Source organism: Plecotus auritus, assembly GCF_963455305.1.
Source record: "Plecotus auritus genome assembly, chromosome: X".
NCBI lineage: Eukaryota > Metazoa > Chordata > Mammalia > Chiroptera > Vespertilionidae > Plecotus > Plecotus auritus.
Genome location: NC_137784.1, coordinates 138,132,387 through 138,144,975, shown reverse-complemented (window position 1 = coordinate 138,144,975; position 12,589 = coordinate 138,132,387). Strand labels below are relative to the sequence as shown.

At 41.4% G+C, this 12,589-nt stretch overlaps 1 protein-coding gene across 1 annotated transcript; it reads right to left on the bottom strand.

Annotated features, from left to right (window-relative positions):
* Positions 1 to 2,745: 2,745 nt before the first annotated feature.
* On the bottom strand, positions 2,746 to 10,963 carry AKAP4 (A-kinase anchoring protein 4; the record flags this gene model as incomplete). The annotated part of the gene is made up of 5 exons (XM_080652502.1): positions 2,746 to 2,901; positions 3,446 to 5,581; positions 8,970 to 9,071; positions 9,604 to 9,654; positions 10,868 to 10,963. The coding sequence occupies 5 exons, from the start codon at positions 10,961 to 10,963 to the stop codon at positions 2,746 to 2,748; spliced, it is 2,541 nt and encodes an 846-aa protein (XP_080508628.1).
* Between the last annotated feature and the right edge of the window lie 1,626 nt (positions 10,964 to 12,589).

The following is a 12,589-nucleotide window of genomic DNA, read 5'->3' as shown; positions in this document are numbered from 1 at the left end:
GCCAGGCTGCATTAATTTTTAATTGAATTTATTGGGGTGACATTGGTTAATAAAATTATATCAGTTTTAGGTGTACAATTTTATAATACATCAGCTGTGTATTGTATTGTGTGTTCACCACTTCAAGTCAAGTCTCCTGCCATCACCATTTATTCTCCCTATACTCTCTTCTACCTCCCCCCACTGCCTTTCCCTCTGCTAATCACCATGCTGTTGCCTGTGTCTATGAGGTGTTTTGTTTTTGTTTGTTTGTTTGTTTGTTTTTTGCTTAATCCCTTCACCTTTTTCACTCAGCCTCCAACACCTGTCAGTCTGTTCTCTATGAGTCTGTTTCTATTTTGTTAGTTTATTTTATTCATTAGATTCCACATATGGTACTTGTCTTCTTATTGGCATTAATTTTGATTTTTAAAAATAGTGCATGAAAATTTTATCTTGATTAGTAAGTTTTTTCGTCTCCCCTGAAAATTTGCCCCTGAGGAAAGTGCCTCTATCATCTCACCTCAGCTTAGTCCTGATCCTGAAGTATCTCCCTAGTTGAGTTCTGCTCACAACTTTTTTTTAAATGGAGGCCTGATGTTCAGAGGCACTAAAACTTTCAGAGATATCAAACCAATTACACCACCTGCAGGAGGTAATCATGAGTTCCTTCTTCTGCTGCTCCTGTCTTCTCATTTGTATGACATGTTGGGCTCTCAGCTCAGCAGAAGCTCTTGTCAATTTCCAACTGCTGGCATTGAGCAAGGCCACATTGCTAATAGGGTGTATGGGAGCACTTCTCCATTTTAGAGAGGTGAAAGGCCAGGGTCTCACCCTCCAGGGATAAGCCCCAAGGACTGTTGAGTTGTTCCAGACCCTTGTCAGGGCTCTTTGTGGCCCAAAGCATTCCTTTCTCTGCTGGAGTCTGTCAGTTAGCTCTGGAAAAAATCAAGTTTCCTCACCCTGATCTTACCTCACCTACACAGGTTTCTCTGAGAAATTATGAAAAGTCTTAGAATCCTGAAATGTCAGAACTGGAAGGGCCCTTAGAGACCATTTTGCCCAACCCCTTTCATTTAACAGCACATATAACTTCCTGTGCTGTATTTCCATATTCCCAGGAATCCCCAAGGCTGCCTCATAATAAAAATCAGGAGCAAGTCAAGAGCCAAGTTAATCAAGGAAGTAAACTACTATGGGCCCCAGCTGTGCTCATGAAGGATTGAGTCATCAGAAATGCAGCCCCGGTCCTGGGATTTGTTTATTCAGGATTTTCTTCAAGGACAAAGAGAAGGATCTGTGGTGGCTCAACTCCAGAGCTTTTCATGGGGTGGGGTATGTCTGGAAAAGGTTCGATTAGCTTTAATTCGGGATGGGGAGTTTTAAAGGTCCTACTTTGAAGGGGCCTGCCTTTCCTTCTGACTGGTCCAGGCATTGTTGAGAAATTGGCAAAGTTTGCCTCTAAAAGCATCAAAGTGCCTCTTTGGGTTATATTGTCAGAGAATCTTGCTTTCCGTTTGAAAATGTCTCAAGAACACTTGCAAATGTGTTAGGATGGGTTTTGAGAGTTCAGCTTCTTTTACATATCTACATCTGTAACAGGATTCACCTTCTGCAAAGCATTGCATCAATTTCTCCAGTTTAATCTCTAAACAGTGAGGGTAATTTTGGGCTACATTTCACAGGCAAAGAAACAGGCTTTCAGCTAGTAAGAGGCAAAAAGCTCTCTTTGGCTTTTGAATCCAGAAGGATGCCACATCCTGTACTTGTTCTACAAAGTCACAAGCACCTCAGAGGTGCCAAGATATGCCACAGCAAACTAGCTAACAGAGGACCACAGGGTTGAAATGAGTCTTGATCTGATTTGCAATGAATTCTAGCATTGTGATTGACTTCTGAGAACACGTACAAATCTAAGAATTCAGTGCTAGTCTAAAAGGAGACATTGGGATTCACATAGGGTGGCTATGAGGAATTTACCATTCTGTAGCTTTCTTTTCAGAAAAATTTTCTTGCAGAATGATGGAAGGCAAAGAAATTTCATCAATTGGAGGAGACGACTTATAAAGAAGCTTTATTCACACATGGAGGAGGGTCCAATCCCATTGTAGTTCTGGATAGTAAATACTAAATAGCCATGTAAAGTAAACAGTGAGGGAGTGTGTGTGTGGTAAGGTGGGGGGAGGAGGGTGGCACAATGTCCATGAGTAATATACTTACATCAGTTTGCTTTTTGTCTAAACTAGCCCATTTGAAAACTCTTAACAGAGACCAAGAAAGCCTTATCTTTGGGATTAGAAGGGGGATTATCAAGTTGTATGTGCAATGGTGCAGAAACAGGGAGTTCACAGGTGGCAAACCTCTAGATTTGTGAACACAGATTATTTGGACAAACCAGATTACTTAGGGACTTGGACATGAGTTATATCTTTATATCTTGGGTTCTCAGAAAAAAAATCAGGGTGAGCTTTGGACCCAAGTCTAACACTGTATCACCAATACTTGGAATTGGACCCATTCCCCTCTTTTGCCTAAGATATATCTGATCAAGAAAATGATCACATATTTTTTTAATTTTTTATTGATGCTGTTACCTCACTTATTGAACACTTTATACTTGTACAGTCCAACTGCTCAGATGTATTGGGAAATACAATCATGAAGTATGTTGTTCAACGGCCTAATGGACGGGGTGCCCAGCTGGCATGGAATGCTGCTGGGCGGAGGGAGGGGAGTAACTAGAGCGATGTTGAAGGCGTTGTTAGCTCACAGGTTAGTGAGCAGCCAGTCCAGCAGTTGTTTTCTAGCCATGTTGCCCACAGCTTCATCCAGTTGTCGTTCCTTGGCAAACTTCATGACTTCTTGAAGGAGATCTCCTACACTATAGCCTTTCTCTGCTGCCTTAGCTGAAACTTCAGGAAGCTGTGGAAAGAGCAGAGATAGCATGAGTTATATGATGTTTTTGGAGAAGAGACCCAGATGGATAAAGTGAACTAACCCCTTCACCCGCCTTTCCACTCACAAGTCTAAGATTAGAGTAAAAGCTGCCACAGATCCAGGACTGGCTTTCCTCTCTTTTTTCCTTGACCCTCCTCTAATGGCATACATCAAAATGAAAAAAAAAAACTTTTTCTCTCTGCAGTATTTTGAGGGCCTTCAAATTCAAAACATAAGACTTAGAATTGCTCCTTAATGTTTTAACAAATACTTTCTTTAAAGGATCATTGATAAAACAAAGCTAATCGTACTCTTCTCTTGGCTGAAATGTGCAGACACTGAGGTGTTAGAGCCTCACTTAATGGTTCACACTTTTGTGTCTTTTTATGAAGTGAAAGTAATTCATAAGGCAAATGGTAAAGAGCAGACTTGAAAAAAATTGGACTGCTCTTGAACTCTAAGTACAATGTTGCCTCCATGCCCCTCCCCATTCCAACCCTCTTTCTTCTTGTGTTTTGTCATTGCTTACCTTCTCCAGTTGTCCATCATCATCTCCCATGAAATAGAGCATAGGCACATTAAATTGGGAGGCTGCAATCCACTGCAGGACAGCTTGGAGCTGCTTCTGCAAGCTACTTGTTGAGCACTGATTATTGACGATGACTTCTGGCCCAGGAAATTCTTCATAGTTCTGTGGCATTGAACCATCATGACTAGATCTGGGGCCACCAGCCTGGTAATGAGAGTTGTTTGACATGGCTGCTTGTTCTTCCAACTCAGCAAGGGCTTCCCCGTTGTTGCTGTACTTAGCCATGATAAGGCACAGCTTCATCACAGATTCTACCAGTTGATCAATGAATTGCCGGTTCATTTGCTTCATCCCAGTGAAGTCAAGATCTGGATTTTCCTGGCATTGTTCTTCCCCTCTCTTGGACATGGAAGTTGCTTTGTTTGCCCTGAGCTCAGTAGGTTTGTTCTCACCTTCAGATAGCTCATCACAGTTGAAGGTGTTCTCACTGAGCAGTTTCTGAATCAGTGATAGAACAATGTTTGACACATCCAACTTCTGGCAGTCTGAATGTTGAGCCTCCTTTAGACAGGTAGATGGCCCAGGAGCTCCACGTGACTCTAGATGTTTCATTGAAAGAGCCTTGGCACTTTGGCCAGATGCATTTTTTTCGTATTGGGCACTCTGAGTCATATAGCTCGTTGTTGAAGGACAGTCATCTTCAACTGAATCTTTGCCCTTGGCCTGCTGGGTTAGGTGGTACTGAATCAGCTTAAGGGCAGAGACAATCAAGTCCTTTGCCAGCGAATCTGTGGAAGAGCTGATCTTTTCTCTTTTTTCTTCCCTACTGGTGCATGCTTTGCTATTCATCTTGCCTTGGCTTCCTTGTTTTTGGTTCCACATGTTCAGGCTCTCCTTGAGGATGTGTTCACCGACTTTTTCAGCACTGGTCAATGACTTGCATTGATCTGGTTTAGTTTTGCTTTTGTCCTTCCCCTTCATCTCAGCTTTCACGGTCGAGAATTCAAGACTTTGGTTCTTACCTTGGTTCTTGTTTTTGAGATCATGGGACCCAGCTTTCAAAGATGCATACAACAGACTCTGCGATTTAGAGTCCTTCTTCTCTCCAAGCAGAGCACTAACCAGGCGCTTCAGCATGGCCTCCATGATATCTGTAGCATTTTGTCTTCCATGGTTGAACAGATTCCTCTTGACAGCTGAGACAAAGTCAGAGTCAGTCATCAGGACTCCAGTGATATTATGCAGGTTCTTCAAGCAGGAGTCAATCAAATCGGACACAATTTCTTTGGTGTGTTTTAACAATACCTTCTTCAGGACAACACAGGCAGGAATTGGCTTCCCAGAGGTATGCACTTTCAAGGTCTTCATAACAGAAAGCATCATGTCAGATGCCACTTGATTTGCATAAACCATGAGCCCTTTACTGATGGAATCTGCAAATTCCTTGCTGTCTTTTTGGCATATCTGTTTCTCTCCCCCCTTGTTCTTGTTGGATAATTCACTATATAGAAACGTTTTCCGACCACCATCCCTGCACTCTTCTCCAGTGCCCCGCATTTCTGCAGAGGTCATTTCCACAGCATCATGGACCATTTCAGAAGCAATCTTGCTCACAGCACTGCGAGGGCTGTTTTTCCCTTTGTCCCCAGAGGGTGGATAGATTGAATGATGAAAGCATTTGCTTCCATTTTCCAACTTCTCTTTGATTTCCTTATGGGCCATTTGGACTACAAGATTAGATAGTCGGTTGACATAGAAGGAAAGGTCATCCATTGAACATTCTCCCTCAGGAGACATTACTGCCCTCTGAGTGCTAGGAGATTTTGCTGGTGGGGTGGAAGGACTCTGGTTATTGTTGGTATTTTTGGCTGCAGTCATTTCTAGACGTAGGTTTTGAGGTCTGTTGGCCATATAATCGACGTTCACTTGATCGGCATAAACGCTGTAGCAGTTTTCATGGGGGTATCTGTGATATTCATTCTCTGTGTCTCCTATTTTATGTTTACAGCTAGAAGCTGAGGGGCTTAGTGCATGTTGGAAACCCAAAGCATACTTCTGGAGATCATTGAGAAGCCAATTTAGAACACTTATAGGATCAGAGGGAGCTTGTTTGAAAAGGCATATAGATCCCTCCGTCTAAAAAAAGAAGAACACCTAAGAATTTGGGGAGAGTACTTCCCCCCCCTTATTTTATTTTGAATATATATCTTTCTAAACCACACATAGTAGGGATGCAGGAAACAAAATATACAATTATATCCATTAACACACATCCAAGCACAAGTGCTACCAACAAAAGCTCAGAGTGTATACATTTGTACACTTAACTATATGCAAGTGCTATCAATATGTTTGTCAATTTCACCTGAGCATGTTGTGCTTATCTCAATGTGTAAAAATGTGTCTACATGTGTGTATGAATAACAATATAGCAATTTATGTGTGAACATCTAAGAAGATGTGAGAATGTGTCAATCTGTGTTGTTAGTGTGTGGAAATGTATCAGTGTGTGTGTTCATGTGTGCATTTTAGTGCACCTATATGACTGACTATATGTAAGCATGTGTAATAATGTATTGACATCAATACCTATTCTATATGTCTGCTATAGGGGCCAACATGTACATATTAGTGTGCATATATTGTAAATGTAAAAATATGTATTTCAGTGTGTCTCTGAATATGTAAATGAGCAAGTGTTAATTTGAGTGACTGCATATATGTTTATGATATAAATCCAATGGCATGTATAATGAAGCTATTAATATATTTTATGTTAAAGCATAAATTCACATATTAACATATATACTCATGAATATATTAATGTGTACATTAATAAATGTGTGTGTTAAAATATGCATGTGTTAATAGGTGATTGTATAATGACTGTGTATGTCAATAGATTAGATACAGTTTATGTTATATTTATATGCTACTAGAGGCCTGGTGCATGAAAATTCATGCACTGGAGGGAAGATCCCTCAGCCTGGCCTGCCCCCTCTCACAGTCTGGGAGCCCTCAGTGACCCGGTGATCAGGGGAAGGTGACGTGCCATCACACCTCTGCTGCTGCCACTGCTGGCAGCTCAAGCCTTGGCCAGCTCTGGTTACCTGAGCCTTGGGTGACCCTGGGTGGTTGAGGGGCTGAAGGGACTGGGGGATTCTGGAGGCAGGCGCATGGAGCGGCTGGGCCTGCCTGGGGGCAGGCCTGGCCTTGCTGCATGCCTGCCGCCCCGGCGGGGCTGAGGGGACTGGGTGCCGCCATCTTGTGGCTGTGGGCACCACCATCTTTGAGGGCGTGCCAGTCAATTAGCATATTCCCTTCTTATTGGCTGTGGGCACTGCCATATTTGTGACTGCGTGAGGGTCAATTAGCATATTCCCTCTTTATTAGATAGGATGCCAATGATTGAGAATGTGTGTCAGTGTTGCACACATCCTGAATATTGGAGTATGTGTGTAAATACATGAGTAGGGATGTTATTGTTTTGTGTCAATGTGTGTATCAATGCATACAAATGTGTTAGTGAATATGTATCACTTTAAGTTGGTATGTATTTGTGTCAACATGAGGTATATTTATAGGTGGGGCAAAAGTAGGTTTACAGTTGTTCATATGGAAAATAAAACAATAATTAATAAATAATAAATCAAGAATAAACTCTCTTTTGTGTACTTACTACTGTAAATCTACTTTTGCCCCATCCTGTGTAAGAGTTTATGCTTATACCTGAATCTGTATGGTCACTGTGTTTTGATCAAGGCTGTGTGTGTAACATTGTGTGCATGGATGTGAATATGGATGTTTATATGTTTGCTGGAGCAATGCTTGTATGTGTTTACCATTATCACTTGTGTCATTGCTTATACAAATTATTTTTTTGTTGATGTATATAAATGTGTATATATACATATATGTACACACTGACATATATAGTTGTTGTTGTTGTTAATCCTCACCCAAGGATATTTTCCATTGATTTTTAGAGAGAGTTGAAGGAAGAGGAGAGACAAAGAGAAACATCAATGTGAGAGAGACACATAGATTAGTTGCCTCCCACATGAACCCTGACCTGGGGCTGGGGATCAAGCCTGCAACCAAGGCATTTGCCCTTGACCAAAATCAAACCCAAGACCCTTCAGTCTCCGGGCCAGTGCTCTAATGGCTGAACCGAACCGGCTAGGGCTATAAATGTATATATCGATATGTGTTGCTTTGTGCCACTTTGTGTAAATTTATGTGTATATGTATTATATACATCTTCTACTCAGTGCTAAGTACCATTGCCCTCTTTGCCCCTTCCATTGCTTCATCTCCTCTCTTTTCACTGAATTCCTAGAAATGTGAGGTCATGATAAGTTGAACATTTTGAAAATAGGCTTAGGTTACAATCAAGGAGATCTGCCTTGTGGGCTGCACTTTTAAAAATAATCATTAGATATAATTTATCCCTTTCTTAAGACTCCAAAATAGAGCCTTCCCAATGAAACCAAAACCCTTTAAAGAATATATTGTAAATGTTTTTTTCTTCCTCAAGGGCCACTCTTACCACTCCAAAATGTGTCTGGGGTCAGAAATGTTGTTTCTGGTTATAACATGAGCATAGGGACACAGAACAGGAAATATTTGACTCCTTTGAGCTAAAACCAAATATCTTGTTTCAGTATCAGCCACCCTAGGCTTGCAGGACTGTGAAGGCGACTTGTCATGAGCTCTAATGCTCACCCCAAACCAGGAGCCTAACAGACATAATTTAGGGTAGTTACATAAAAAACAAGAAGATTCTGTATGTGACAGTGGTGTGCAAGTCTAATTGCTTCTAACTTTATGCTACCTAACAGCCTAGGTAATCTCTTAAACAGGGTTGGGGACTAGGCAACTACAGTTCTTGGTTGTTATGGAGTCTCTCTGTTTAATATATCCTTGGGTATCCTTGGGAACCAGACAACTACAGTTTTGGTTGTCATGGAGTCTCTTTGCTCCATATATCCTTGGGTATCCCTGGTAACCAGACAACTTCAGTTCTTGGTCGTCGTGGAGTCTTTCTGCTCCATATGTCCCTAGGGACCAGGTAACTACAGTTCTTGGTTGTTGTGGAGTCTCTCTGCTCCATGTATCCTTGTTGTTTTTTGTTGGACGCTGGGCAATGTGGGTCACACAAGCCCATTACATGGCAACAAAAAGAGCAAAGGATCGTTCTAATAAACCCATATCTTTGTTAGGATAAGGATAGCAATATGATCTTTCTTATAAACCCATATCTTTGTTAGGAAAGGATAGCAAGATTCCGTTTTAAGTAGATGCCTAAAATCAGAAAAGGGCATTCTGAGCGTGCCATGTTTAGATACCTGGGCATTGAACTTACCGTGACTCTGAACTTAGGCCTGTGTTCTCTAGAATGTCATGGTAGTCAAATTTATGGGCCTGTTTGACAATATTTCTCTTACCATCTCTGAACCAGAGTCCTCAGACTCAGCACAGGGCTCTGGGAATTAGAAAGTGCAGACTCAGAGGCTAAGCATACCTTGGACTGGTCTTTCTTCTCAACATCCTTGATAACAATAATTTCTTTATCTTCCAGATGCTCCAGGGTTAAGTCACCTCCTGAACTGGAACCACCAGCATCCTATTGAATTAAGGGATGCGATTCTTATGAATAGTTGCTTTTTGAAATTTCTCCAGGCTGCCCTCTCTGCCTGCTGCCACTTAAAAACATGAATGACATATCTTTTTAACTTTTGAAGGAGGAGAAGTAGACTTGTAGTGCTAACTAGTCTGAAGAATGATATACTTTTCTCTCCACAAATTACTACCCTTCCCCAGAGGAATTCACAAAGCAATCAATCTCAGGAACCACATTTCATTAATTACCGACCTTTTGGACATTTTTTCACTGTTCTGACATGCTATCTTCCATGCTTTAGTTCTTCCACCCCTACCAGCAATGTAAGTGCTTTCTAAAATGAGATTTGGTATCAAGAGTGACAGTAAATTCTCAACCAGAGATCCTGTGCTCACAAGAATGATGGCTTTTCACCTGAATCGCCTCCATCTTTTCACCCACAGCCACAGCCTTTCCCTTTTATTATGTCATCACTGACAATCCTTTCCGAAGTTTCCTACCCATTCCAACTTTGAGGGGAGCAGAGAATACCTACCTTGGAACCTTTATCTTCCACATTCAGGGTGGACACATCAACAAAACATATCTGCATCAAATTAAAAGGATGCATTTAGAAAAATTCTAGAGAAAAGACTGTAGTTTCTCTTTGAGATGGTAAAGCACCTACCGTATAGAGTTCTTGTGAGGATTGATTGAGATAGTGAATGTAAATAAAGCTTTTAGCAGAGTACTTGTACATAGTAAATACTCAATAAGTGTTATTAGGCAGACAGAATCTTGTCATTACTATGTTTCCTAGATGAGAAAACTTACCTATCAGAGAGGCCCCAAATACCCACATTTATTGAGAAAAGAAGAGAGGTGGCTTGCCCAAATGACACAAACTCAAAGGTGGAACTTATATTAGATCTCAATTTCCCTAGCTCCCAGTTTAGAGCACTTTCAACTATAATAGTGTTCCCCAAAAGTGGTATTTTTACTATTGAGGCTATAGAAAACTTTAGGTGGTACATGGTTAAACACTTCTGTGTTTAATAAGTGTATTTTTTATTGTTTAGTAGGAAAAATACATACTAGAACAGCCTTGGGCAAACTACGGCCCGCGGGCCGGATCCGGCTGTTCTATCCGGTTCTCTTGCTCTCCCCTCCGCTCCTTTACTTTGAATTTATATTAGTTCACACAAACACTCCATCCATGCTTTTGTTCCGGCCCTCCGGTCCAGTTTAAGAACCCATTGTGGCCCTCGAGTCAAAAAGTTTGCCCACCCCTGTACTAGAACACCAAACCTGGAAACCATTGTTTAGGGTGATGGTAATTTTTAAATGTAAGTCAATTTTAAAAACATTGTAGAAACACATATTAAATAAATAATAGTATGAGTGGTACTTGAGCATGATAAAAGTGAAATACTACACAAATAACTCAAAGTTTGGGAAACAGCATGAAGTATTTTGCCCTCCTTAGGGAGTCCCATTTTAGTACAACTTATGGTAGCTAGGTGATATTATGACTTCAGAGGTTAGGTAATAGAGGCTGGTAACTAAGCAACCACAACTCCTCCCTCTCCTAAGGCTCTCCCTAGCCCTCCCTCCCAGCTCCTTCACCGCTCTTCATCTTGCCCTTCCCTTGATTTGTCCCTTTGCAATGTATAAGCATACTGGTCCCCCACAGACTTTATTGAGCTTGCTTGCTTGAAAACAACACTATCACCCTTCATTAATCTATCCTGGGTTCCAGTATATCTGTATCCATATGCCAATCCTTCCCACACTTTGGGAGGAGTAATTTTGTATCTCACCACTTTGCGTTCCTGTTCTTTCCGTTCTGTTGGGCTATAGAGATCGACCTTGCACACACCCCTGGAGCTGTGTAGCCAGTCAATAGGATCAGACATCTGGAAAGACAAAGAAAATTAATATGAAATGTTTATATATGGTTTTTAGGAACTGGCTCAGTTTAGAAAAGAGGACCCTGAAACCCATCTGTGTTTCATATTGGTTTAAGCTAGAAACTGGTGGGGTGAGTAGTGGGGGAAAGGATACTCTGAAATCATCAGGATCATTTTAGCATAATTCGTAGTTTCTCTCTCTCCCCACCTCCCCTCCCCTATACCTAGGTTCTCTCTCTTCTCTCTCTCTCTCTCTCTCTCTCTCTCTCTCTCTCTCTCTCTCTCTCTCTCTCTCTCTTTCTCATACCCAGCTTCTCCCTGTCTTATATCCACCCTTCTTTTGCTGTCTCTCATACCCAGTTTCTCCCTCTCTCTCACACCCAGCTTCTCTCTCTCATACCCAGCTTCTTCCTCGCTCCCTCCCTCCCCCTCTCTCTCATACCCATCTTCTCTCTCTCTCTCATACTCAGCTTCTCCCTCTCTCTCTCATACCCAGCTTCTCCCTCTCTCTTTCATACCTAGCTTCTCTCTCTCATACCCAGCTCCTCCCTCTCTCTCTCTCATACCCAGCTTCTCTCCTTTGCTCTCACTTTCTCTCTCTCTTATACCCAGCTATCATTTCACATAATAACACTACATCCATACCCTTTACCCCCATTCCCACCTCTGCCTCACATGAACATCTTTTAGGGCTCTCTCAAAGATTTAGAAAAAGGCTTCACACACCCTCAAAAGGGGTAGTTTCTTTTTTTTCCAGAGCTAGAGATCACTAGCCTAGAAAGAGAGGGAGGCATGGAGGTCCCTCCTGTACAGATTCTAAAGAACTGTTAAAAAAAAAGAAATTTATTAACTCATTACCTTGATAATGAAGTTGTTTTTCTTCTTTTCGCTGAAAATGTGCCACCGAGAAGGGAGATATGCCCCTTTAGATGGATCTGGGCAGTGCCAAGTTCTTGGGCACCCACAGCTGGCTGCCACCCCCGTCAGATGTTGGACAAGACTGATGGGCCAAGGCTTTTCTCTGCTGCTTATGACCTTGGGGTATGACACCATACTTTGTTAGGTCACAATGCCTGAAACTATAGCAACTGTAGTAAAGGTGTAGCAGGCTGGCAAACTCAATACCCCTTCAAATAAAAACTACCTTAGGCTGTCTGCTGTATGACAACCTTTTTCTATTCTTTCTAGGAGAGTACATATAATTCTTTCACATTTTGTCCAGCTCACAACACCTTGAAACCTCCTTTCTCTTTCCTCTTCTTGCTAGACTTCCAGAACAATCGAATCCTATTAGTTACCAGTTTAATCTGTATTTTTCACATACAGAATTACCGCCAGCCTGTATGAACAAAACAGTATTAGTTTTCACATCTTAACTTATTTTTCTATGCTAGTGTTTGTTTAAGTCTCATTATGTATGGAGTGGGTGAAATTCTTTGTGCTGAAAGTTGAAATTTTTATAGGCCAAGATTGAGGCCTACTTGAGAAGAGGTTTCAGAGGAGCCTGACTGTATCAAATCATCATATTGTAGATCTTAAATACATATAATGTTTATTAAAACATTAATTTTGGTTGAGGAGGGAGTCTTTGTCAATGGTGATGAGCTAAAATCTACAATATAGGACTTGTTT